This window comes from Polypterus senegalus, chromosome 18, assembly GCF_016835505.1.
Source record: "Polypterus senegalus isolate Bchr_013 chromosome 18, ASM1683550v1, whole genome shotgun sequence".
Classification (NCBI taxonomy): Eukaryota; Metazoa; Chordata; class Cladistia; order Polypteriformes; family Polypteridae; genus Polypterus; species Polypterus senegalus.
The window spans coordinates 85587731-85613805 of NC_053171.1; the positions used below are offsets into that span (position 1 = coordinate 85587731).

The 26075-nt window shown below is 37.7% G+C and overlaps 1 protein-coding gene across 3 annotated transcripts in view; it reads left to right on the forward strand.

Annotated features, from left to right (window-relative positions):
- The window catches only part of LOC120518647 (protein only RNase P catalytic subunit), a 68284-nt gene that overhangs the window by 14148 nt on the left and 28061 nt on the right, over positions 1 to 26075 (forward strand). For all 3 annotated transcript variants that reach the window (XR_005631268.1, XM_039741534.1, XM_039741535.1), the window contains exon 4: positions 12279 to 12386. Coding sequence is in view for 2 of the 3 variants with exons in the window: in XM_039741534.1 (XP_039597468.1) it covers positions 12279 to 12386 (108 nt within the window). In the remaining variant the exon portion in view is untranslated. The remainder of the gene's footprint in view (positions 1 to 12278; positions 12387 to 26075) is intronic.

Consider the following 26075-nt stretch of genomic DNA (forward strand, 5'->3'; position numbering starts at 1 on the left):
GTTGTCCATCTTAAAAGAAGGGACATAGATATACAGTAGATCAGAGAAAAGGTGCTCCTCTAATACATGGACTGTAAGACATGAGTTATAATAAAGGTTAATGGGTTGAAGTACAAACATGCAGAGATTGAACAATGATGTGTAAAAAGTGTTTAAAATTGTAAACAGGCTTAATAACTTAGATACCAGTTGTTCTTTTACAACATGGACATGGAAGGTGTATTTCACACAAATATTAAGGAGTATTTCTTTACACTATGGATGCATATAACAATATCCTGAGTATTGTTATTGACAGCAGCACTTTGAGGACATTCAAATTTTGACTTAATTCATAGGAAATAATCTTTGCTGGGTGGCACGGTGGCGCAGTGTTAGCGCTGCTGCCTCGCAGTTAGGAGACCCGGGTTCGCTTTCTGGGTCCTCCGTGCGTGGAGTTTACATGTTCTTCCCGTGTCTGCGTGGGTTTCCTCCCACAGTCCAAAGACATGCAGGTTAGGTGGACTGGCGATTCTAAATTGGCCCTAGTGTGTGGGTGTGTTTGTGTGTGTCCTGCGGTGGGTTGGCACCCTGCCCGGGATTTGTTCCTGCCTTGTGCTCTGTGTTGGCTGGGATTGGCTCCAGCAGACCCCCGTGACCCTGTGTTCGGATTCAGCGGGTTGGAAAATGGATGGATGGATGGATAATCTTTACTTGGCGAATTGGCCTACTCATGTCACAACATTTCTTATACTTTTATGTTCTTAGTTGTTATTACATATAACATGAATCAAAAAGACATGTGCTTAATTATATTTTTGAAAGCTTATATTTCTATAATGATGTATAAAGTTTATTTAAACCCCCAACTTATTATGTATGAAACAGAGTTTATATGGCTAACCTTACATCTCGCCTGAAGAAGGGGCCTGAGTTGCCTTGAAAGCTTGCATATTGTAATCTTTTTAGTTAGCCAATAAAAGGTGTCACTTTGCTTGACTTTTCACTATAGTTAACCTTAGAATGTAGGGTGGTCCAGATGTAATTATGCAACTTTTAATGCAATGCAGGAAAAAAATGCAAGACAAAAGAATTGTTTGAAATATCTTGTAATAAATGAAAATGGACTTACATTGAATTAATTCACTGATTTTCCATTTAATGTCCCACTTGTCCTCAATTCAGTTGTGAATTCTCTATGTAATAAACTTAATAAGTTATACCGCAATGAAAATGGCATAATTAGATCAGGACCACCCTGTAGATGTGAAGAGTATTGTACAAAACATTCACCAGGGGGTGCTGTTGCAAAGTTAAAATAATGTGTTTTTGTTTATTGATTCTGTTTCTCCAGCCCTGATAATTTGAGCTATTCTGAAGTAAAAATCAGTTATTCTCATTTTCTTAAACAGTACAGCCCCCAAAGTTGCTTGACATTTTCTGTCTAGTATGTTGTTAATGCAAAACATCAAGTAATATGTCAGAAACATTTTATTAATCTAAATGTATTTCCTATGATACTAATGCTTTGCTTCTAGTGTTTTTATGAATACATGCCAGCATTCTGAAGTTTGGATACAATTCCAGAGGTATATACTAATTATCCATCATTTACATGCAGTACAAGTTAAGAGCAATAAACATCACGTACAGTTGGACAGTTGAGAGACAAAGTGAGAGAAGCAAGGTTGTGTTGGTTTGAACATGTGGAGAGGAGAGATGCTGGGTATATTGGGAGAAGGATGCTAAGGATAGAGCTGCCAGGGAAGAGGAGAAGAGGAAGGTCTAAGAGAAGGTTTATGGATGTGGTGAGAGAGGACATGCAGGTGGTATTTGTGACAGAACAAGATGCAGAGGACAGAAAGATATTTGCTGTGGCAACCCCTAAAGGGGGCAGCCGAAAGAAAAAGAAGTAAATGTACACGCATGCTCATATCCATCACAGCAGCAACCTTGTGCATTGTTTGATTTATATTGAGGATTTTTGCATTTGTTGTTTAGTCTGGGTTCTGAACTGGGTTTTGTTAAATAAAAGAAACTACAACCTGTGTTACAAATGTAGAACTAAAACAGTGGAAAAGTTTGATATCAGCAGAAGGATGAGATTCAAGTGTTGCTTGCGAATTTACATTAGTCTACCAGTAGATGGTGCAGTTCACTTTTATTTTGCATTGAATATGTGTTTTACTTTTGCTTTTGAGAGTAAAAAATAGGAAGTTTCTGAATTATTGGAAAAGGCATGAAGGTGCTTCCTTTTTCCTTAAAAAAAGAAAAGCAGTACACCTTCTAGATGAACTAAAACAGAAGTCATTGTTACTTTTCTGTCAAGAAGGTAGTGCTGATTTAGGTATAAGCATTGGGGATTTCCGAGATTCAATCTTCTCTTTGTTTCTCTTTTTGTGTTTTCCTTATTTACTTAAACAGACATTGCACTCAAATTTGAAAGCAAAGGAATTTACACCAAGTGGAGGCGCAATAAGAGCATACATTTATACAGTATCTAGAAAATTGAGATACAGCCAACAAATACAGAATTTTTTGCCTGCAATTTAATTACTAAGCTGGGCTGATTGCAACATTAATAATGTGCAAAAGGCGGCTTTTATGAAAACAATTATTAAAGGAAGTTGTTTTTTTGTTTTGTTTTTGTATGTATTAGCAAATATCTGTGTTACAATGAACACCATGGTGGTTAGTGCTATTACGGCATAGCTCTGTTGATCTGTGTACTGTGCCTGACCTGACTGCTGTCTACACAATTTTATTCTATGCACTTGTGCTTTCTTTCACATCCCAAGGATGTGAATGTTGGATGCATTGACATTGCTAAATCTTTCAAAACCAAGTGAGTACACAATGGCATAGAATGTTGGTTTTTTTCTACCTTGCACCCAGGACCGCCGTGATTGCATTCAGCTCTTTGTAACCCTGTAATGGAAGGATAAGAACATTGATGGATCGATTATACCTCATTTTAAGTTATAAAACGTTTTACTTTAGTTTGGTTTCACTATTGTTAAAGTGCTGCATAATGCTTATTTACATCTATAAATATTTTAACAAAATATATGAATTATTCTAGGATATTTTCATCTGACTTTACTCTATGCATTTTTTGCATTTTATTAAAAATGTTCTCCAATGTCAAACTCCATTCATTTGAGAAAAGCATTTCAAATATTTAAGAAATGTGGTTAAGCTCTTAAATATTGTATATAAGCTAAATGTCTCAAGCCTCTGGAGGAAAGGCTTGTGAAGTTAAACTATTTACACTTCTGCTGTGATCTAATTTGTTTTTTTTTTTTCAGCACAACATTTAGTTTTGCTAATAGCTATAAAGCCAGTGCACTTCACATTGAAAAAGTTTATAGTGGTGTCATATTTCAGCTGTGGCTATTGTAAATGACCCTGGAAAGTCCCATCCCTTTGCTCTTTGACTTCAAATGTAGATCATCTACATACGGTTAGCGCTACACTGGAAATGGTAGCACAGTCTATTGGTTTGCCTGATCAGCAAGCTTTCAGCTCCTTACAAAGGCAAGTTTTTATAACAGCTAACAGCTTCTGCTATTTGAAAGGTAGTTAAGGTGTGTGGTTTCTAGCTGGGGGATTTCCTTAAAGTCTCCTTGAGGTATCTTCAATATGCTTATATAGCATAAGTTGTCAGACCCTAACAGTTTATGCCTAAAACCTTTTATTAAACCTGACATTGCAATCAGAACTGATGCAGTATATTTAGTAAAGCTACATTTTTTCATTCTTCGACATTTTTTTTGACCAAAACCTAATATATCAAGAAGTTTTGTTTGTAGCTGTCTTTGAATCATCATATTTTTTACGCCTTAACTTCTTAGTAAATATAAAAGTATATTTCTGATTTAAAAGCTGTACAGCCATGGGCAAAAGAAGGGACCTGACCCCCAATGGGGTAGTAATCTAATGCTGATCATATTCATTCACCCATACTGACTCATGTAGTGCCAGTTTAGAGTTGTCAAGTAAAATTCATGTTGTTGTGATGTGGAAGCAATACAATAGTGCCCAATGGAACAGCTGTGGAGACAGAGAGCAAAATTCTACACACCACCTGGATTAGCATTCAAACCCAGGTTCCTGGCACAGTGGAGCAGCAGAACAAATCCCACATACCACTTGAGTTAAACATCACAATTCTATGACCTTTTAAAAAGGTTCACACTTTAAAATTCACTTAAAATCCAGCAGGTGATTAAATAACAATAAATAAACAAAAAAATGCAAAGACATTTTTTCATTGGGATCATGCAAAATAATATTAAAGACTGTTTTGTTTAATTTAAACAGAAAATACATACTGGTAATTTCAAATTTATTACAGTTTCTGAAGTAAGATTAATGTATGAAGTCATTTTAATGATTAACTGACATAATATGCAAATCTAATGGATTTGTTTTTGCATTGTAATTTTATACTAACATTTCCGAAGAATCTGCTAGTACAATAGAAGATTACCTCCGAATAAAAAAGTTTCCTTCTTATCTTTTACTGTTATGGTAATAAACTAATCAATCAATCAGTCTGTATTTCATTAAGTACAGTCCAGTTTATATTAAGACATTTTAAGGCTTAATTAACAGTCCACTGTGGCGCAGTGGTAGCGCTGCTGCCTCGCAGTTAGGGGACCCGGGTTCGCTTCCCGGGTCCTCCCTGCGTGGAGTTTGCATGTTCTCCCGTGTCTGCGTGGGTTTCCTCCGGGCACTCCGGTTTCCTCCCACAATCCAAAGACATGCAGGTTAGGTGGATTGGCGATTCTGAATTGGCCCTAGTGTGTGCTTGGTGTGTGGGTGTGTTTGTGTGTGTCCTGCGGTGGGTTGGCACCCTGCCCAGGATTGGTTCCTGCCTTGTGCCCTGTGTTGGCTGGGATTGGCTCCGGCAGACCCCCGTGACCCTATTCGGATTCAGCGGGTTAGAAAATGGATGGATGGATAACAGTCCACTGTTTTAAGATTTTATTGTTATGTGCGTATTTATAGGGTTATTTGCTTTTGAGTGTGACATAGTGCTTAGCATTAGTACCTCAGAACTCTAAAGACTTTAGCTCAAAGTTCAGACTACACATAGTAGTCTATGTGTAAAATTTGCATATTCTCCTCTTGGGATAGGCAGTACAGGGGAATCTGAACTGGTTTGGTATGTTTAAATGTTTAGTGCTGTCAACTTTACTGTAAAGTATGTAACGTTGGGTTTCTGATTTCTTCCTTAGTCAGTCTGTCACAATATTGAAACCAGGAACATTTTGTTCTCAGCATTCCTCTGTTCAGATTTCTTTTACTGTGGAATGTGCAGTATGTGCACGGACACGTTTTGTCAGGGATTTCCAACAGCTAACTAAACAGTACTGCTACATTTAAGTCAGTTAGATTATAGATGAAGGAAGCTAGTAAAAGGGGAAAGCAAGGTCGTTTTATAAGGTCAAACATTATTGTATACAGCATTATGCTTCCAAAATTTGTCTATAGACCAGTAGATTTTTCTGTTTTCTGCAGAGGTTGACTAAGTAAACAACTTTTTGTATTTTATCTCACAAAATTACTTTCTGTAAAGTCAATATACAATACAGTTGAAATTTACTTAGAGGAATATAAATTGCTTCAATTCTTATGAGACAGCTATAAAATTTATGTTGCTAAAATACATTTGTTTAATCATATTTTAAGTAACAGTACTGTTTTTACTTTTGCTGTTTTGTGTGCTTGTTGCCTATCATTTTAGCATTTATGTGCCACATGCTGAGTGAATTATTTTTTTTTTTTTACTGTTTTTGGACAAAATGTGATATCGGCCAAAACTTTTTTTCCTTGGTGCAAATAGAACTGTTTGCAATTTAACATCAACAAAAACAAAGAACTGCTTATTGACTTTTGTTTCACCAAAGAGCCACCTGGTCACTAAACAGGATTCCTTGTGGAGGTAGTGCACTTCTAGAAGGTCTTGGGGGTCCTCATCAATGACAGGCTGGACTGCTCTCGTAACACAAAGGAACTACAATATAGAAGAAAGGGCAAAGCAGATTTTTTTTTTTCCTTTAGCAATTTAACTCCTTTAATGTAGGCAATGACATTCTTCACATGTCCTATAACTCTGTGATGGGTAATGTAATCACTTCAAGAGAGAGTCAATGAATCAACTAGCTATTTAAAAAGGCAGGCTTAGTTATTGGACAGACTCTTGAATATCTGGAGGTAGTAGCAAAGACAAAAATTGAGGCAAAACTGAGTTCCATCTTGACAAATAAAGTTCTTTCTATCTAGATCTACAGCAGCACTACTATTCATGAATATGATATTTGCTCAGATTCCATTATTTTCTATATTTTAATAGTATAAATCATGTAAAAAAAATTCTAGAATAAAATACTGTAAATTCAAGTCAAATTATTTAATCACCCATTCTATTAAAAAGGGCATTTTATATATATCTATTCATATAGATATATGGTCAGAAGTTTTAGAATACTTCAGTTTTTCTTCAAGTTTAATTAGTTGAGATGCAATGAATGACCTAAAATGGTGAAAAGGTAAACAGTAAACTGACAGAGGTTTAAATTTAAAGTTTAGGTTAGCAAAAACTGAAAAAAATAAATTTCGGAATATTACAAATAGGATTTTTTCAGGGAACAACTAATAGGTTTTAACCTACAGATGCTCTGCAGCAATTAAAGTAAATTAAGCCTTGCAAGTTGAAGCAAACAATTTACACTGATGTCCCAACTTCTTAAAAACCCTCTCTGTCTGTCTTAAAGACATATGTGGTTACTTTAATATGTTGGACTAATGTCTCCTAAATAAAACTTATGTCTTAGTGATTGCTTTGTTGTCTGTTTCAAAGAATACAATATCTGGATATGAAATCTCTGTGAGACTTGTTTCCTAATTTTTGCTTTGTGCCCTCCCCCACCATAACCTATCGTTTATAATAGAGGAGCAAAAGTTTTAGATTCGTCAAAAACTTTGATCTCCAGTTTTTGACAAATCTCGATGTTTTAGGGTCCCCAATAACAAAAACATCAATATCTCGATGATGGCTGTGTGTCTGTCTTTGTGTCACAGTTTCTTGAGGACAGTCTAGAGCTAAAACAGCTGGACGGAAAAATACTCGAAACTTAAGTGTGTTATGAAATGACAATGTGCTGATTAGTTTTTGAGCCAAATTGTGTAAGAGAAAGAGGCACACTAGAGGAACCCTCAAATACCGTAATTCTGCGATTAAGTAAGTATGAATCCTTCTCATCAGTTGCTATCGTAACGACCTATTTTATGATCAGAAAGATCAGCATCAGAGCTGTAAATAATTACTGAAATGTTATAGAATAGTTTGGGTAACTTGGTTCCTAAGGTGCAAAGCCTACTGACACACAACTCTTCATCACATTATTATTTTTGTATTTGTAATGTCTTTCTTGGACTTCTTCAACTAGCATCTATACTAATAAAAGGCAAAGCCCTCACTCACTCACTGACTCATCACTAATTCTCCAACTTCCCGTGTAGGTAGAAGGCTGAAATTTGGCAGGCTCATTCCTTACAGCTTACTTACAAAAGTTGGGCAGGTTTCATTTCGAAATTCTATGCCTAATGGTCATAACTGGAAGGTATTTTTCTCCATTAACTGTAATAGAGTTGAGCTGGAAAGGCGGGGGGGGAGTTTAGTGTGACATCATCACGCCTCCCATGTAATCACGTGAACTGACTGTCAACGCAGTGCGTAGAATACCAGGAAGACCTTCAAAAAGCACTTAAGAAAACATGCATTATATAATTGAAAAGGCAGCGAAACAATAAGAAGCGAGCGAGTGACATATACTACCATATTCATGAGTGCTGCTACCTCGGAAAGAAAGCAAGGTGTAAACCTAAACTTTAAATTAAGTTCATAGACAGGCTACCGCTGGCGTTTCACATGCCCACAGGTAATGCGGGATACAAGTTTAATGAGAGGCGCGGGATATAAGCGAGAGTTTTGATCACTTTGTAACTAAGTTAAAATTGTAGGTGAAGGGGTGTGCTTATGCAAATTCCGAGACTGTGTTTGTGGGGATTGACAGTTAAAGGCGGTGGGGAGTCACGTCATCATCTCCCTCCCATTCATCTTATTTCGCTCTGAGCTGAGCTCCGCGGCTAACGCCGTCTTCCGAAGCAACTTCGTCAGACTGCCACCAAATACTCACAGAAAAATCCACAAGTTAATACACACGCTGTCTCTAGAGTTTCTACACACTGAATCCTCCAGGCACTACTTACAAAAGGTCACATTGACAATCGTGTTACGTTATTTTTAAAATCTTTCCTTTTCTTAGCACAAGCACAGCTGAGAAGCTTGATGCATGTGCTCCATAAGCGTTAAAAATAATGCATTTAATCACACTTTGCATTACAAGCAAAGGGAGCTTTTGTCAATGCATGATTTCCTGGTACACGATTACATTGATCAAGCGCATCCCGATTCATTTTACCCTCGCACCACCTTAGTTTGAGAAGAAGTCTGAAAAAATATGAGGTTAACACAGAAAAACAGATCACCAATTCAAGCTTTATGAATAATCGATTAAGCCATCAATAATTGTTTTGGTAAAGCCATCCTCCTTCCATTTTATAATTTTTCCGCCACTAGCCATGATTAAATGAGCGGTAAAAAGTAAGAGCAAAGCGAGGGTGACTTATTTAGGCAGGCATATATATGACAGCAACACTCATGACAATGTCAATCATGTTACGTTATTATTAAAATGTTTCCTTTTCTTTTCATTACTTCCTTAACACACTACTTCTCCGCTGTGAGCGGGTATTTTGCTATATATATATATATGAATGACCTCCAAAAGGCTGAGACTTTTGATATCATGAGCGTGTCTGCAAAACTGGGGTCTCCTGCCCAGCAAAAGTCGAGCAGCCAGCGCGCGTGCATAGCTGTGCCGGCCTTTGAGACGCTGACTGCGCTTCTGCCTTAAGTCAAAGTGAGCACTTTTAATTTTTCATCCTCCCCTGCGCTATAGCCCAGACAAGTGCAAACACGGGACCCCTTTTCTACACCACGGCAAAATAATATTAAGGCGATTCACACTTTCTTTTGCGCATATCACGATTATGAGGTCCTCAGCTCGGATTATGAAGACACGCACAGGAGTGGAGGACTGACAGTGCCATCACAGCCGATTAATGGCGGGGCGGCTCACCAGTCTACACAAGACCCACCGCGACTGTCCCCAAAAGGCGATCATAACGTCAGCGAACACATCTCTCTATACTATATAAAAGAAAAAGGCAACTTTCCTTTCTTTACACCTTTTTTCCTTTTATCCCAAACCAAAGCCTTTCTCTCTTAACACTGCAGAGGACACAAAACTAATTTTCTTTAAATGCGGTAAGGCACATTACCAGAGGCACAAATTTGAGCGTTCACATAGAAAATGTAATTTCAATGTACCTGTACTTCTTAAAATGTTAATGTTTTACTGTTTAATAACTTATAGACTATAATTTATTATTTTTCCCTTGCACTCAGTGACCAAACCTATACACACACATATAGACACATACAAACATACACACAAGTATATGTATGTGTATATATATACACACACACACACACACATACATACATACATACATACATACACACATATATATAATTTGTGTATGTGTATATATATATATATATATATATATACGTTATTTTCTGAATGTTTCCTTTTCTTTCTCTTTCCTTCTTTAACACACTACTTCTCGCTGCTAATATGGTATATATATATATATATATATATATATACATATATATATATAGATATATATATATATATAGATAGATATGAGAACAACACTCATATCAATGACAAAACAATTACATTAACAACCATGTTACGTTATTTTTAAAAATTTTCCTTTTCTTTTTCGTACCTTCTTTAAAACAGTACTTCTCCGCTGCGAAGCGCGGGTATTCTGCTAGTCAAACATAAAAAAAGAACAAGGTGAATATCAATAACACCCTGATGACTAACACAAAGAGGATAATAATACATAACTATATTGAAATATCGTCACAGTTTCTTTATAAGCTAAAATTTCAGATTTAGAGGTATGTGACAGTATCTAGTCTAATAAAACAGAAGCACAAATACAGTTTTTACTTGGTTATAAGCATTTTGAGCCTCTGATGAAAATCTGTGCTAATGTTCATTAGAGGATCAAAACAAAACTACTGTGGAACCTCGGTTCACGAACATCTCGGAACACGTACGAATCGGTTTACGACGAAAACGTTCGGCAAACTTTTGCATCTGTTCACGACCACAGACTCGGTATACAAACAAGCCAGTTTCCCTTTCGGTTTGTGCGTGCCGACGTGTTCAGTCTCTCCCTGTGCATTCCCTGAGCGAAAGAGAGCGCCACACACACACAAACAGGTGCGCGCGAGAGAGACACAAACACACACATGCGCATGCGAGAGAGAGAGAGAGAGACACACACACACACACGAGAGAGAAAGACACACACAGGCGCGTGTGAGAGAGACACACACACACGAGAGAGAGAGAGTTGGACACATAAGGCAGAGAAGGCAGTTAAAGAATGAAAAGGGCTTGTCTTTGTTTTCACTTCTGTTTACAGCGATCGGCTCGTAGCGTGCATTGTTGCAATGTTACTTTTCTTGGTGGTTTATTAAATTACGGATTTTTCAAATGTTCATTTTTTTTCTCTGTACTTAAAACTCATTAAAAAAAGTGTTTTTAACGAGCGGTTCGTAGCGCTATAGCATGAACTTTTGCAGTGTTAATTTTCTCTGTTGCTCAAGGTTTTCTCAATGTTATTCAATGTTTTTACATTTAGTTTACTATTATGCTGTGCATTCCATGGTATAATTAACTATATTAGTGCTTAAAAACTTAAAAAAAATATATTTACGTACAGTTAATGCGGTCTGGAACGGATTAATTGTATTTACATACAATCCTATGGGGGAAATTACTTCGGTTTACGACCAGAGTTTTGGAACAAATTATGGTAGTGAACTGGGCCAGGGATTCATTTCAGATCTTTAGGTTGACAAGAATTAAAATCTGCAGACACTCTGACCCTCTATTACTATGTCTGCCTAACTTTGTGTTATATGAGACACTAAACTTTGCACTTTACAGTTCTTATGACACATGTGGTATGTTATTATTTGCCACATTTGAGGAAGAAAAAAGCCTTAAAACTACCCAGAATACAGTGAGAATATATACAGTAGATTATGTAAAAATAATAATAATTTAGTTATGATATATTCAGTAAGAGTTGTTAAGTATTGGGCGAAACCAAACAGTAAATTGCAAAGAAAAGAATCTTAAGCTGTTTGTATTAATGTCATCCTATTATTAAATATGCATTATTAGTATTTTTGCATAATTTATATCCCTTTCTGCATCGTTTTTATCATCTTTTAAATTGAAGGGCATACGCACTGTGGCATATTGACCCCATAATATATTTAAATTTTTATACAAACTCTCTTTATAAGCAATATGTCCAAGTGAAATAATTTAATTGATGAAAGCATCAAATTAACAAAACAATCCCAAAGATATGCTGATGTGATTGGACATTAGACACTACAAATGGCAGAGATTGGGCCTATTTAGATCAAGTAAACTAATACTCTAACCTTTGGAATATGAAGAGAAAACTGGAGTACCGTAAAAAAAAACAATGCAGACATGGTTAGAACATGCCAACTCCGGGACTGGACCAGGAATACTGTACAATTAAACTGTAAAACAGCAATGCTAATTGCACAACTGGGTTAAATAATCCAGAGCCATGGCAGTTTTAGATTTTGCCTCTTCCCTAATGTTTCAGAGTTAAGTGGAATTGTATGCTTCTTTGGGGAAGTTATGCTAGATACAGAAACATTCTATATTGAACTATATTCCTTGAATTACAAAATTTCAATTGTGGCAGGAACTGTGGACCATTCATTGATGCTATAATAATAAATTATTATTATAATAATAATGAGGCAAACTTCTTTATTCCATCTTATCATACATCTTGTGTGTTATACTGTAATTTCTGTAGATAATCAAATATTTGTTTTCTACATATGCCTAATTGCTCACTGATCAAAATTTATTTTGCTGCGAAAGGCATTATAGAAAATGTATTTCATATAATGCATTTGCTTAATTTTGCATTGGTATTTTGTATTATTTTGCTTTTTATACATCTGATATGCTAGACATATTTAACAAACAGTTCATTAATTGATCTTACTTTTTACACAGGAACTACAGCACTTCAAGGATTTTGTGAAAAAAAGACATTCTTATGATGTTGTAATTGATGGACTTAACGTTGCAAACATCACTAATAGAGGAAGACAGTCGGAAACAGTAAGTAGTGTTTTTTTAATTTTAATTTTTGCTTAATGTGTACAGTAACTCATTGTTTACAAATTCCTAATCATCCTTCTGATGATTTATTTTGTGATTATTTTGTTGTGTTTTTTAATCTCAGTGTTCTTGTTTTATCATAACTACACTAATTATTAATTTCATATTTACCAGTAGTGAATCAATTGTTCTGACTCATTACACACTTTCAGCCCAAATTTGCTTTTTTGTTCTTTGCACTGCAAAATGTTGTGTTCTGTGTTCACCACATCGAATATATTAATGTGTTTATTTTGTAGCCTAGAATGGTATGAATTAGATTAAGTGAGTCTCACTGTGTTATGTTAGAATATCCATTTAAAAGAATATGCATATAAAATTGAATGCAGGGTTTTTCTCTAAGGGTTTCATCAAGACCCAGTCTGTGTTGCTGTAGCTTTCTTCCTAGGTGCTAAGTTTCATCATAATAATAGCAATGGATATTACATTAATTTTGTGATTGAAAATTCTAGGTTTTTAAATATGCCTTGCACTGGAATAGTATTGGTTTCTCCTTTGTCACATGGATGGGCTCTGACTCCCTCCAACACTTTTATGCAAAAAGCTTTATGAAAAGGTGCCCAGTTGATGATATAAACTGCTCAAAAAAATTAAAGGAACACTTTGAAAACACATCAGATCTCAATGGGAAAAAGAAATCCTCCTGGATATCTATACTGATATAGACTGGGTAATGTGTTAGGAACGAAAGGATGCCACATCGTTTGATGGAAATGAAAATGATCAACCTACAGAGCCCTGAATTCAAAGATGCCCCAAATATCAGAGTGAAAAAATTATGTGGCAGGCTAGTCCATTTTGCCAAAATTTAATTGCAGCAACTCAAAATTGTATGCAGCACTTTGTATGGCCCCTGTGTTCTTGTATACATGCCTGACAACATCGGTGCATGCTTCTAATGAGATGACAGATGGTGTTGTGGGGGATCTCCTCCCAGATCTGGACCAGGGCATCACTGAGCTCCTGGACAGTCTGAGGTGCAACCTGGTGGCATTGGATGGACCAAAACATAATGTCCCAGAGGTGTTCTATTGGATTTAGGTCAGGAAAGTGTGGTGGCCAGTCAATGGTATCAATTCCTTCATCCTCCAGGAACTGCCTGCATACTCTCACCACATGAGGCCAGGAATTGTCGTGCACCAGGAGCCACTGTACCAGCATAGGGTCTGACAATGGGTCCAAGGATTTCATCCTGATACCTAATGGCAGCCAAGGTGCCTTTGTCAAGCCTGTAGCGGTCTGTGTGACCCTCCATGGATATGCCTCCCCAGACAATCATTAACCCACCACCAAACTGCTCATGCTGAATGATGTTACAGGCAGCATAATGTTCTCCATGGCTTCTCCAGACCCTTTCACTTCTGTCACGTGCTCAGGGTGAACCTGCTCTCATCTGTAAAAGCACAGGGCACCAGTGGTGCATCTGCCAATTCTGGTATTCTATGGCGAATGCCAATCGAGCTGCATGCTGCTGGGCAGTGAGCTCAGGGCCCATTAGAGGACATGGGGACCTTGGGTCACCCTCATGAAGTCTTTCTGGTTGTTTGGTCAGAGACATTCACACCAGTGGCCTGCTGGAGGTCATTTTGTAGGGCTCTGGCAGTGCTCATCCTGTTCCTCCTTGCCCAAAGGAGCAGATACTGGTCCTGCTGATGGGTTATGGTGATGGACCTTCTATGGCCCTCTCCAGCTCTCCTAGAGTAACTGCTTGTCTCCTAGAATCTCCTCCATGCCCTTGAGACTGTGCAGGGAGACACAGCAAACCTTCTGGCAATGACACGTATTGATGTGCCATCCTGGAGAAGTTGGACTACCTGTGCAACCTCTGTAGGGTCCAGGTATAAGCCTCATGCTACCAGTAGTGATACTGACTGTAGCCAAATGCAAAACTAGTGAAGAAACAGTCAGAAAAGATGAGGAGGGAAAAATGTCAGTGGCCTCCACCTGTTAAACCATTCCTGTTTTGGGGGTCATCTCATTGTTGCCCCTCTAGTGCATCTGTTGTTAATTTCATTAACACCACAGCAGCTGAAACTGATGAACAACCCCCTCTGCTACTTAACTGACCAGATTAATATCCCAGAAGTTTCATTGACTTTATGCTATACTCTGATTAAAAAGTGTTCCTTTAATTCTTTTGAGCAGTATATTACGATGTACAGAGGCTCTGCCAGGTTGACACAGGGAAGGTGAAAGGCACAAAAGAAACCTCTAAAGAAGAGAAACCCATATGGATAACAGGAGAACGTGTGTTCTTATCAGTGCCAGAGCGTGGGAGACACTGTAAGTGTTCTGGTGTCCTAGTGGTGTAACGAGTGACGGCTCGAGTCTAGGGTGAATGTACAGTAGGTAGTGTTTCTCCAAGGTGAACCCAGCAGTGGTGGAAAAAATACCCAAAAAATCTACTCAAGTAGAAATATTATTATGTAGACAAAGATTTACTAAGCAAAAGTAAAACTATATGGCATGGAAACTACTTAATTAACAGGAAAAATTACTCACATAAAAGTAAAGTTTAGTTACTTTAGAAAAAATTGTGGAAATTGGTAAATATCCTCAAATATCCATTATAAAGCCAAAGCTGAATACTGTATACATAGCAATAAGTGATTTTATTCATCAATAGGTTTAATGACCCCATGTGCCCTAAGGGGTTTTTGGCATTATAGTGCCTAAATTACATACAAAGAAATAAACAGCTATTATTCTGCTTTTGTAATAAAGGAGCTGCATATGGTTGAAGAGTAGTAAGTATATCACACATTTTTAAAAGAAGGTGTGTATATGAATAAAAAACATTGTTTCATATCAATAGTTGTTTTAGGATTCCTTGTCCAAAAAACTGGATTTTTCAAAATATAACCAAGACATTTTATGATGTATTGGAATCAATTTTCTTTTCTGCCCCTATCTGTCAGCCATCAAGCTACCAAGTTTAGATTTCATATCCCATAAGGCGTTCCCCTTTTTGGAAACATTTAGTCTCTTGCACTTAAACAATTCCTCAAAACAACTATTGCAGTTATACACTCACCTAAAGGATTATTAGGAACACCTGTTCAATTTCTCATTAATGCAATTATCTAATCAACCAATCACATGGCAGTTGCTTCAATGCATTTAGGGGTGTGGTCCTGGTCAAGACAATCTCCTGAACTCCAAACTGAATGTCAGAATGGGAAAGAAAGGAGATTTAAGCAATTTGGCGTGGCATGGTTGTTGGTGCCAGACGGGCCGGTCTGAGTATTTCACAATCTGCTCAGTTACTGGGATTTTCACGCACAACCATTTCTAGGGTTTACAAAGAATGGTGTGAAAAGGGAAAAACATCCAGTATGTGGCAGTCCTGTGGGCGAAAATGCCTTGTTGATGCTAGAGGTCAGAGGAGAATGGGCCGACTGATTCAAGCTGATAGAAGAGCAACTTTGACTGAAATAGCCACTCGTTACAACCGAGGTATGCAGCAAAGCATTTGTGAAGCCACAACATGCACAACCTTGAGGCGGATGGGCTACAACAGCAGAAGACCCCACCAGGTACCACTCATCTCCACTACAAATAGGAAAAAGAGGCTACAATTTGCACGAGCTCACCAAAATTGGACAGTTGAAGACTGGAAAAATGTTGCCTGGTCTGATGAGTCTCGATTTCTGTTGAGACATTCAAATGGTAGAGTCAGAATTTGGCGTAAACAGAATGAGAACATGGATCCATCATGCCTTGTTACCACTGTGCAGGCTGGTGGTGGTGGTGTAATGGTGTGGGGGATGTTTTCTTGGCACACTTCAGGCCCCTTAGTGCCAATTGGGCATCGTTTAAATGCCACGGGCTACCTGAGCATTGTTTCTGACCATGTCCATCCCTTCATGACCACCATGTACCCATCCTCTGATGGCTACTTCCAGCAGGATAATGCACCATGTCACAAAGCTCGAATCATTTCAAATTGGTTTCTTGAACATGACAATGAGTTCACTGTACTAAAATGGCCCCCACAGTCACCAGATCTCAACCCAATAGAGCATCTTTGGGATGTGGTGGAACGGGAGCTTCGTGCCCTGGATGTGCATCCCACAAATCTCCATCAACTGCAAGATGCTATCCTATCAATATGGGCCAACATTTCTAAAGAATGCTTTCAGCACCTTGTTGAATCAATGCCACGTAGAATTAAGGCAGTTCTGAAGGCGAAAGGGGGTCAAACACCGTATTAGTATGGTGTTCCTAATAATCCTTTAGGTAAGTGTATAATAGTTGTATAATGTCTGTCCGCTTTTCACAAGAGAACTACTTAACGGATTTAGATTTGTTTTTTTTCTATAATCTGCTTGAACATTCTGGTTGTGACTTCTCTCATCGTGCTAAGTATCATAGTTTGCTTGCGGAACCAATTTATTTGCGCCAATCTGAGAGACGCAACGGGTCGAGGAGAGGAGGGCAGGACTCTCCTCACTCACATGCTAGCCTCGGGGAGTATCTTACATCCTCTTAGCTAGCAAACAAGAGAACTACTTAACGGATTTAGATCTGTTTTTTTCTATAATTTGCTTGAACAATCCGGTTGATCGTGCTAAGAATCATAGTTTGCTTGAGTGATATATGCGTGCTAATCTGAGACAGAGGCTGTGGGCAGAGGGGGGGGGGATGTGTACGTCAGGAGTGGGAAATTGGTCTACCTCTGCATTTTGGAGTGTACCTTGCCTCCTCTTAGCTAGTGATACCTTTTTGTTTATTGATTTTTAAAGTTTGTCCTGTTTCACTGCTATGCGGGCAGAGCTGTGGGGAATGGCTAATGTGTGTGTGTGTATATATATATACACAGTGGTACCTTGGTATACGTCTGCTTTGGAATTAGTCCAACTATGTATACGTCCTGTTTGGACACGAAAAATTTTGCTTGGAATACGACTCACGTGCTAACCTTGTTTACCTCTCTCGAGACAAAACCACGACTGCCCACGAGCATTAGTGCGCCAGTTGCTAGCATTCAGTGAACAACCCGCTCTATAACTATCTTTGAACTTTCACTTGTGTGATATAGCGGGTCCACAGCTCCTGTCAAAGTCCAGCTTTAAAATAAATAATCACCGCGCTCGCAGCTTGGTGAGGGGCGTGGTGGTTATGTGGCTGAAGGTTGTCAGGGCGATTCGCAATGTGGGCGTTTCTCACCAAAGTGCACTTGTGAGGGACTGTCCACATTCATGATTGTTCCTGGGGCTGCTTATCTTGATAAACAGAAGCGCGAGTCAGCTAGAAGGAGAGTAAAAAGAAAGAACGGACAGGATGTTGAGTGAGTGAGAGAGAGAAGGCTGCTTATCTTGATAAACAGAAGCGCGAGTTGGCTTGAAGGGGAGTAAAAAGAAAGAAGCAGGGGGGCCGCAAGGTAAAAAGGCACCGGGCTTCTTCTTGTTTTTTTTTTTTATTTATTTTTAAAGAATGCTTCCTGCTCTATTTTAACTTTGTTGTTTTTAAGAAGACTTTTTTCTATTGTTTTTAACCTCCACGTTTCACTTCTGATTTTATGGATTATTTATTGGAACTTTGGAGACTGCACTTTAATTTGAACACCTTGTTTTGTTAATTGTTTTAATAAAAGCACTTTGCACTTTTTCACCATCCTCTTGCTTTACCGATGAGGTTAGCAGTGAGGCACATTACCAACGGTGTAGGGTTCAAGGGCTCCCCAGCAGCAGGTGGGAGCATACAGCAAACCTGCATCGTCACAACGTGATTTTGTGTTTTTTCATATAAATTTGAATTGATTATTGAAAAGTATGAAGGTGGCATGCGTATCCGGGACATGGCTGTTGCATACCGTTTGCCGAGAACGAAGGTATCTACGATTTGTGTTATTAAAAAGTAAAGTGAGGTAAAATTTTCATTTATTTCATCTAATCGCTTTTGTATTTATGTATTTTAGTATTAAGCAGTGTTTAAATTATTTTATACAACCCCATCAATGTATAATATGCCAATAGCAATAGGATTTTTTTTTTCATGGGAACGGATTAATCATTTTCCCATTATTTCTTATGGGAAAAATTTGTTTGGTATATGTCAAAGGGTCTGGAACGAATTAAGGACGTATACCAAGGTTCCACTGTATATGTGTGTGTATATACGAGTGTATATAACTGCACTACAAAATTAAAGGAACACTTTGAAAACACCTCTGAACTCTCTCTCAAAAATGTTAAACGTTACTCCTTAACAATCTGTAGATGATAATGTCTGATGAACAAACGGGTATCGCTAGCTAAGTGGAAGCAAGGTATGGTCCAACACGTGGCGAGAGATAGACTGGCTCGAATGAAGCCTCGGCCTGCAGACACTCTCTCGGATTTGCACAAATAAATCGGTTCCACAAGCGAACTATGAAACTTGATGAGAAAAGTCACAAAATTGACTGGAATGTTCAAGCTAATTATAGAAATAAACCCGATCTGAATCCATTCTCATACATTTTGGGGTTTTTGTGCACCAGTTCAGACATCTTCTTCTACCTTCCTTTGCAGTTGCCGAACAGAGGTTATTTGTGTACATACATACATACATACATTTTTCATACCAGCTTCTTCCACTGCTAGAAACAATGCCTTTCCTGGCAGCCCTGGACACAGGGTGCACATATACACTCAAACTCGCTGCATTCATACAGTGTCCATTCAACCTAAACAGCATATTTTGGCACACAAGTCGAAAATTGGCACACGCAGAAACAGTGGAGTGGAACAGTGACAGTCAATCAAAGCGGGGGGACATTGTAAATAGTAGTTCAGCGTGGCTTAGCATGATATAAGTACATTTGATTAAAGAGTGATCCCCCTGTAAGTTCATGTGGTGTGATTCAATAAGATGTTGAAACTGGGAGAGCACTACTTAGAAAACTACCATAGGGAGAATGTGCAGCAAACAGCATCCAGATATGGTAACTGAACCCATGATGCTTAAACTGTAAAACTACATGCTGCAATGCTTCAAAGTTATGCTGTAAGCAGTATTTACAAATCAAGCAAATTTGCCAGGGTCTTCATATTCCATTTAACAACTAGCATTCTGTAACTTTTCTGTGACTTCCTCAATCATATGTTTTTCTTTTTTGCCTAGTACAAATTATCAACCAAACAATTCCAATGCAGTCTCACAGAGGCTTTGTGTGTGAAGGTGTGCAAATATGAGCTGTCACATACACAATTTATTTCCTGTGTTTTATGGACAGCTCTGACATATTGTATGACTGATCGATCATAGGCAACTATACATCTTTGGAATACTCTGAGCCTTAGCTACTCAATGGTAATGAATCTTTCACTGTATGTGGCTCAATATAGGGGTATCTTTGATAAAGGCAGATTACTCAGCTGTGGCAAACTGCTTGCCTGGCCATATATGTGTGCGAATTTCATATTTTACTAATGAAAGAGAGCAGAAAACATAAAACTGTATAATTTATTTGGAAGAAGACCTGCTTGGGTATGTAAAAATACCATTATCGCTAGTGATTGATGTGTGGGTTTATAGCAACACTAGCAGAATACCCGCGCTTCGCAGCGGAGAAGTAGTGTGTTAAAGAAGGTACGAAAAAGAAAAGGAAAAATTTTAAAAATAACGTAACATGGTTGTTAATGTAATTGTTTTGTCATTGATATGAGTGTTCTCATATCTATATCTATCTATCTATCTATCTATCTATATATATATATATATATATATATATATATATATATATATATGTTGTTCTCATATCTATCTATATATATATATCTCTATCTATCTATATATATATATATACCTGCTTGGCAGCGAGAAGTAGTGTGCTAAAGAAGGAAAGAGAAAGAAAAGGAAACATTTTGAAAATAACGTACATGATTGTCAATGTAATTGTTTTGTCACTGTTATGAGTGTCGCTGTGATATATATATATATATATATATAGAAAAATACCGCCGCAGCGATGTCATGTGTTAAAGAAGTTATGAAAAGAAAAGGAAACATTTTAAAAATAATGTAACATGATTGTCAAAGTAATTGTTTTGTGTATTTGGTGGCAGCGTCACAAAGTTATTTTTCTAGCTGCATCAGAAAATGTACCACGACGTCTGACACGCCTCTTTTTTACTGTTTTCTCACAGCTTGGATTGCTGCTGTCATATATACACACACACACACACACACACACACACACACATACATACATATACATATATATATATATACATATATACACATACATATATACATATCTTCATATCTACATATCTATATACATATCTACATATCTATATACATATCTACATATATATATATATATATATATACACATACACAAATTATATATATGTGTGTGTGTATGTATGTATGTATGTGTGTGTGTGTATATATATACACATACATATACTTGTGTGTATGTTTGTATGTGTCTATATGTGTGTGTATAGGTTTGGTCACTGAGTGCAAGGGAAAAATAATAAATTATAGTCTATAAGTTATTAAACAGTAAAACGTTTAAAGAAGTACAGGTACATTGAAATTACATTTTCTATGTGAACGTTCAAATTTGTGCCTCTGGTAATGTGCCTTACCGGCATTTAAAGAAAATTAGTTTTGTGTCCTCTGCAGTGTTAAGAGAGAAAGGCTTTGGTTTGGGATAAAAGGAAAAAAGGTGTAAAGAAAGGAAAGTTGCCTTTTCTTTTATATAGTATAGAGAGATGTGTTCGCTGGACGTTATGATCGCCTTTTGGGGACAGTCGCGGTGGGTCTTGTGTAGACTGGTGAGACGTCCCCGCCATTAATCGGCTGTGATGGCACTGTCAGTCCTCCACTCCTGTGCGTGTCTTCATAATCCGAGCTGAGGACCTCATAATCATATACGTGCAAAAGAAAGTGTGAATCGCCTTAATATTATTTTGCCGTGGTGTAGAAAAGGGGTCCCGTGTTTGCACTTGTCTGGGCTATAGCGCAGGGGGAGGATGAAAAAAATTAAAAGTGCTCACTTTGACTTAAGGCAGAAGCGCAGTCAGCGCCTCAAAGGCCGGCACAGCTATGCACGCGCTGGCTGCTCGACTTTTGCTGGGCAGGAGACCCCAGTTTTGCAGACACGCTCATGATATCAAAAGTCTCAGCGCTCTTTGGAGGTCATTCATATATATATATATATAGCAAAATACCCGCGCCTCACAGCGGAGAAGTAGTGTGTTAAAGAAGTAATGAAAAGAAAAGGAAACATTTTAATAATAACGTAACATGATTGACATTGTCATGAGTGTTGCTGTCATATATATGCCTGCCTAAATAAGTCACCCTCGCTTTGCTCTTACTTTTTACCGCTCATTTAATCATGGCTAGTGGCGGAAAAATTATAAAATGGAAGGAGGATGGCTTTACCAAAACAATTATTGATGGCGAATCGATTATTCATAAAGCTTGAATTGGTGATCTGTTTTTCTGTGTTAACCTCATATTTTTTCATACTTCTTCTCAAACTAAGGTGGTGCGAGGGTAAAATGAATCGGGATGCGCTGATCAATGTAATCGGTGTACCAGGAAATCATGCATTGAAAAAGCTCCCTTTGCTTGTAATGCAAAGTGTGATTAAATGCATTATTTTTAACGCGTTATGGAGCACATGCATCAAGCTTCTCAGCTGTGCTTGTGCTAAGAAAAGGAAAGATTTTAAAAATAACGTAACACGATTGTCAATGTGACCTTTTGTAAGTAGTGCCTGGAGGATTCAGTGTGTAGAAACTCTAGAGACAGCGTGTGTATTAACTTGTGGATTTTTCTGTGAGTATTTGGTGGCAGTCTGACGAAGTTGCTTCGGAAGACGGCGTTAGCCCGGAGCTCAGCTCAGAGCGAAATAAGATGAATGGGAGGGAGATGATGACGTGACTCCCCACCCGCCTTTAACTGTCAATCCCCACAAACACAGTCTCGAATTTGCATAAGCACACCCCTTCACCTACAATTTTAACTTAGTTACAAAGTGATCAAAACTCGCTTATATCCTCGTCCTCTCATTAAACTTGTATCCCGCATTACCTGTGGGCATGTGAAACGCCAGCGGTAGCCTGTCTATGAACTTAATTTAAAGTTTAGGTTTACACCTTGCTTTCTTTCCGAGGTAGCAGCACTCATGAATATGGTATTATATGTCACTCGCTCGCTTCTTATTGTTTCGCTGCCTTTTCAATTATATAATGCATGTTTTCTTAAGTGCTTTTTGGAGGTCTTCCTGATATTCTACGCACTGCGTTGACAGTCAGTTCACGTGATTACGGGAGGCGTGATGATGTCACACGAAACTCCCCCCACGTCTTTCCAGCTCAACTCTATTACAGTTAATGGAGAAAAATACCTTCCAGTTATGACCATTAGGCGTAGAATTTCGAAATGAAACCTGCCCAACTTTTGTAAGTAAGCTGTAAGGAATGAGCCTGCCAAATTTCAGCCTTCTACCTACACTGGAAGTTGGAGAATTAGTGGTGAGTCAGTGAGTGAGTGAGTGAGGGCTTTGCCTTTTATTAGTATAGATACACAAACAACTTTAAAATACAGTGGCTTCTGCTAGTGGGACACATTGTATGCACACACACACACACACAATTACAAATAGAAATGGTGTACCATACTGTATAAGGCAGTTACATTTCAAACTGATTCATTGTATACATATCCATAAAATATAAAATCAAGTGTAAAAAATCTAAACAAAGCACACAGCAGCCTCATTGGTTTAAACTTGTAATTATTATTATACAATTCTAGTGAAATGAGCCTGTCATTAATTGCTAAGCACATTATCTCCAAAACATTAGAATGAGATTTAAAGTTATGAAACCAGATCACATTTAAGTACAATAATTCAAATATGAATTCTGGAAGGCTGTTACACATTTTGTTTGAAAACATAATCTAAATAATTATTTTCATTTACATAAAATTTTAACATATAAAAACATATGTATTTTGAAGAAAAAGCCCAAATAAACAGCACAGCAGCCTCTTTTTGGTTTTAAACTGTAATTATTATTTTGTACTTCTAACAGACAGATTCAGGCTAGCAAATAAAATATATGGTAAATAAGTGTTCCTGTCTGTGTGTGTGTGTGTGTGTGTGAAAGAGAGAATACATGTTTGCCAAAACTTCTGTTGACCAAATGTTTGAAATATTAAGAATAAAATAAAGAAGATAAATTCCTTTTTTGGATGTTTGATTTATGAGTAAAACATTTTGGAATAGGTAGGGTTTCACTTTTTGAAAAAAATTTTTCATATAGGTAATAATCCACAAAAGTGTATGATGTGTTGTACGAGGTGTGGCAGAAAAGTAATGAGACTGATTTTTTATTTACCAAAGTTTTTATTTTTTTCAAACATCAATGTTATCTCCTTCAAAGTAGTTCCCTTGGGCAGCTACACACCGATGGAGACGTTGTTCCCACTGTTGGTAGCAGCGCTGGAAGTCTTCAACCGGTATGGTCTTCAGCATGTCCATTACACTCTTTTGGATGTTTTCTAAAGTTCCGAAATGACGTCCTTTGAGGACATTTTTCAGTTTAGGAAAAAGTCACACGGACTGAGGTCAGGTGAATAAGGGGGCTGGGGAACCACAGGAATGCCTTTTGAGGTCAAAAATTCTGTTATGGAGAGGGCAGTTTTTTGGCACCATTTTGACACAGACCTTTCGCATGTGCAAATGTTCAGTCAAAATCTGATGAACGGTAAATCTGTTCAAATTTAATTGTTCACTCAACATTCTTAATGTTAAACGACGGTCTGATCTCACAAGAGTGTTCACACGTTCGATGTTTTCATTGGTTTTCGAAGTTGAAGTCCTCCCTGAACGGTGTTCATCTTCATCGTGTTTTCTGCCTTCCAAAAATGATTTGTGCCAGCGAAAAACTTGAGCTTGAGATAAAGAATGTTCCCCATAGGCCTGTTTTAACTTTTCAAACATCACACTTGCCGTTTAATGGCACAACGTTGCTCCAAATTCCGCTGTTCCATTTTGCGTGACGCACAACCAAAAACACAACTTCGCTAATAGCAGTCACAAAAATCACGCAGTTAACGGAAGGAGTTGAAACTCGCACTGAGCTATGGGAGGGTACTGATACACATGCTCTATCAAGGACAACAGCGCAGCGTTGCCAGATCGCTTGCAGTGTTGCCAGTCTCATTACTTTTCTGCCACACCTCGTATATGTGTGTTCCTTTAAAACCATTAGTCTACAATACGTATCTATTAATATAATAAAGTGTGCATTCTTTACTTATCAGGTTATTTTAAATCAAGTTTGTTTATAAGCTATTTCTTAGAAAATCACAATTATCAGGATAAATTTTATATATAAGCAAAATATTGATGTGTTTTTTAACCATATCACCCAGACCTAGTCCAATGTAAAGTCATTTTTATATGTCTTCTATTGAAACAAAAAAAAGACCTCCTGTTAAACAGTCCACATTGATTTACAGCAGAGGTGAGAGGTAAGTTTCCTTGCGAGATCTTCAGCTATACAATTGGGTGGCTGTATACAGTATACACTGTATTCAGTCTGCCAATGGATGTACCCCTCTGCTGACCCTCCCTCATGGATACTGCTGGAGTCAAATATGGAACCCCCAAGTTGTATTCCCACTCTCACCTTCTCTGGTAAACTTAGATCTCAGTTGTCAGGGATAAAATCTCTAATCACTTAAGCACTAAAAGTATGACCTAAGGTCGACATGTGTCTTTGCCCTTGTTCAGTATGGCACATGCCCTATTTTTCACAACAAAGCCCTACATATTTTAGTTCTAGGCTAGCAAAGTTCTTCATGTTTAATGAATCAGACCTTTCAACATATATGTCTCTAAAATCTTCATTTTCTATCTCCTCCTCTTCCTTTTTCCATTTATTTACAACTTTGATATGTTTTTAAAGTTTGTGGGGTCCCAATTTCTTCTACCCTTGCCTGCCATCCTCTGAATTAATGTCTGCTTACACTGCTTATTCTATTTCATATAATTTTTTTTTAAATGGCACTAAGAAATCTTAAATATCAAAACACCCAATTTAAGTTTGCCCATTTTTTATGTTCTACCCCACATAAGTGATATGCCTTGGGATTGTCCTCAGACTGTAGTGGTTACTTTGTTTCTTGAACAAACTAGGCACCTTTATGCATATGGTTTGATACTGCACTTCTGTATTCAGGTTTTGGTCTTGTGTGTCTAATTTTCATATATCCATTCTCTCTCTTACTATTTATTCCTTTGTTTCACCTCAATTTTCTGCTTCTAAACTAGGGTTGTCATGATACCAAAATTTCAAACTATGATAACGATACTAAGAAAAGTATTCAAATTTAACACAGTTCAATGCAGTGGGAAATCTTGCATAAAGGCTTGCCACATATCTTATGGTTTTTTGTATCCATTTTGCCCAAAGCCAAAGTATTTCCACACATCACTCTGGCTGCCTTCTTTGTTAGTGCTGGTGAAGGCTCTGACACTGCTGAAGTCGACATCCCATTAACACCTGTGAGTAGATTAAAGTGGTGGGGCTGCAACTATAGCCATTCCCATTGGTAGCAAACAAGGCTTAATTGTGAAAAGCCAGAGCGAACTGTAAGTGCATTTGTAAT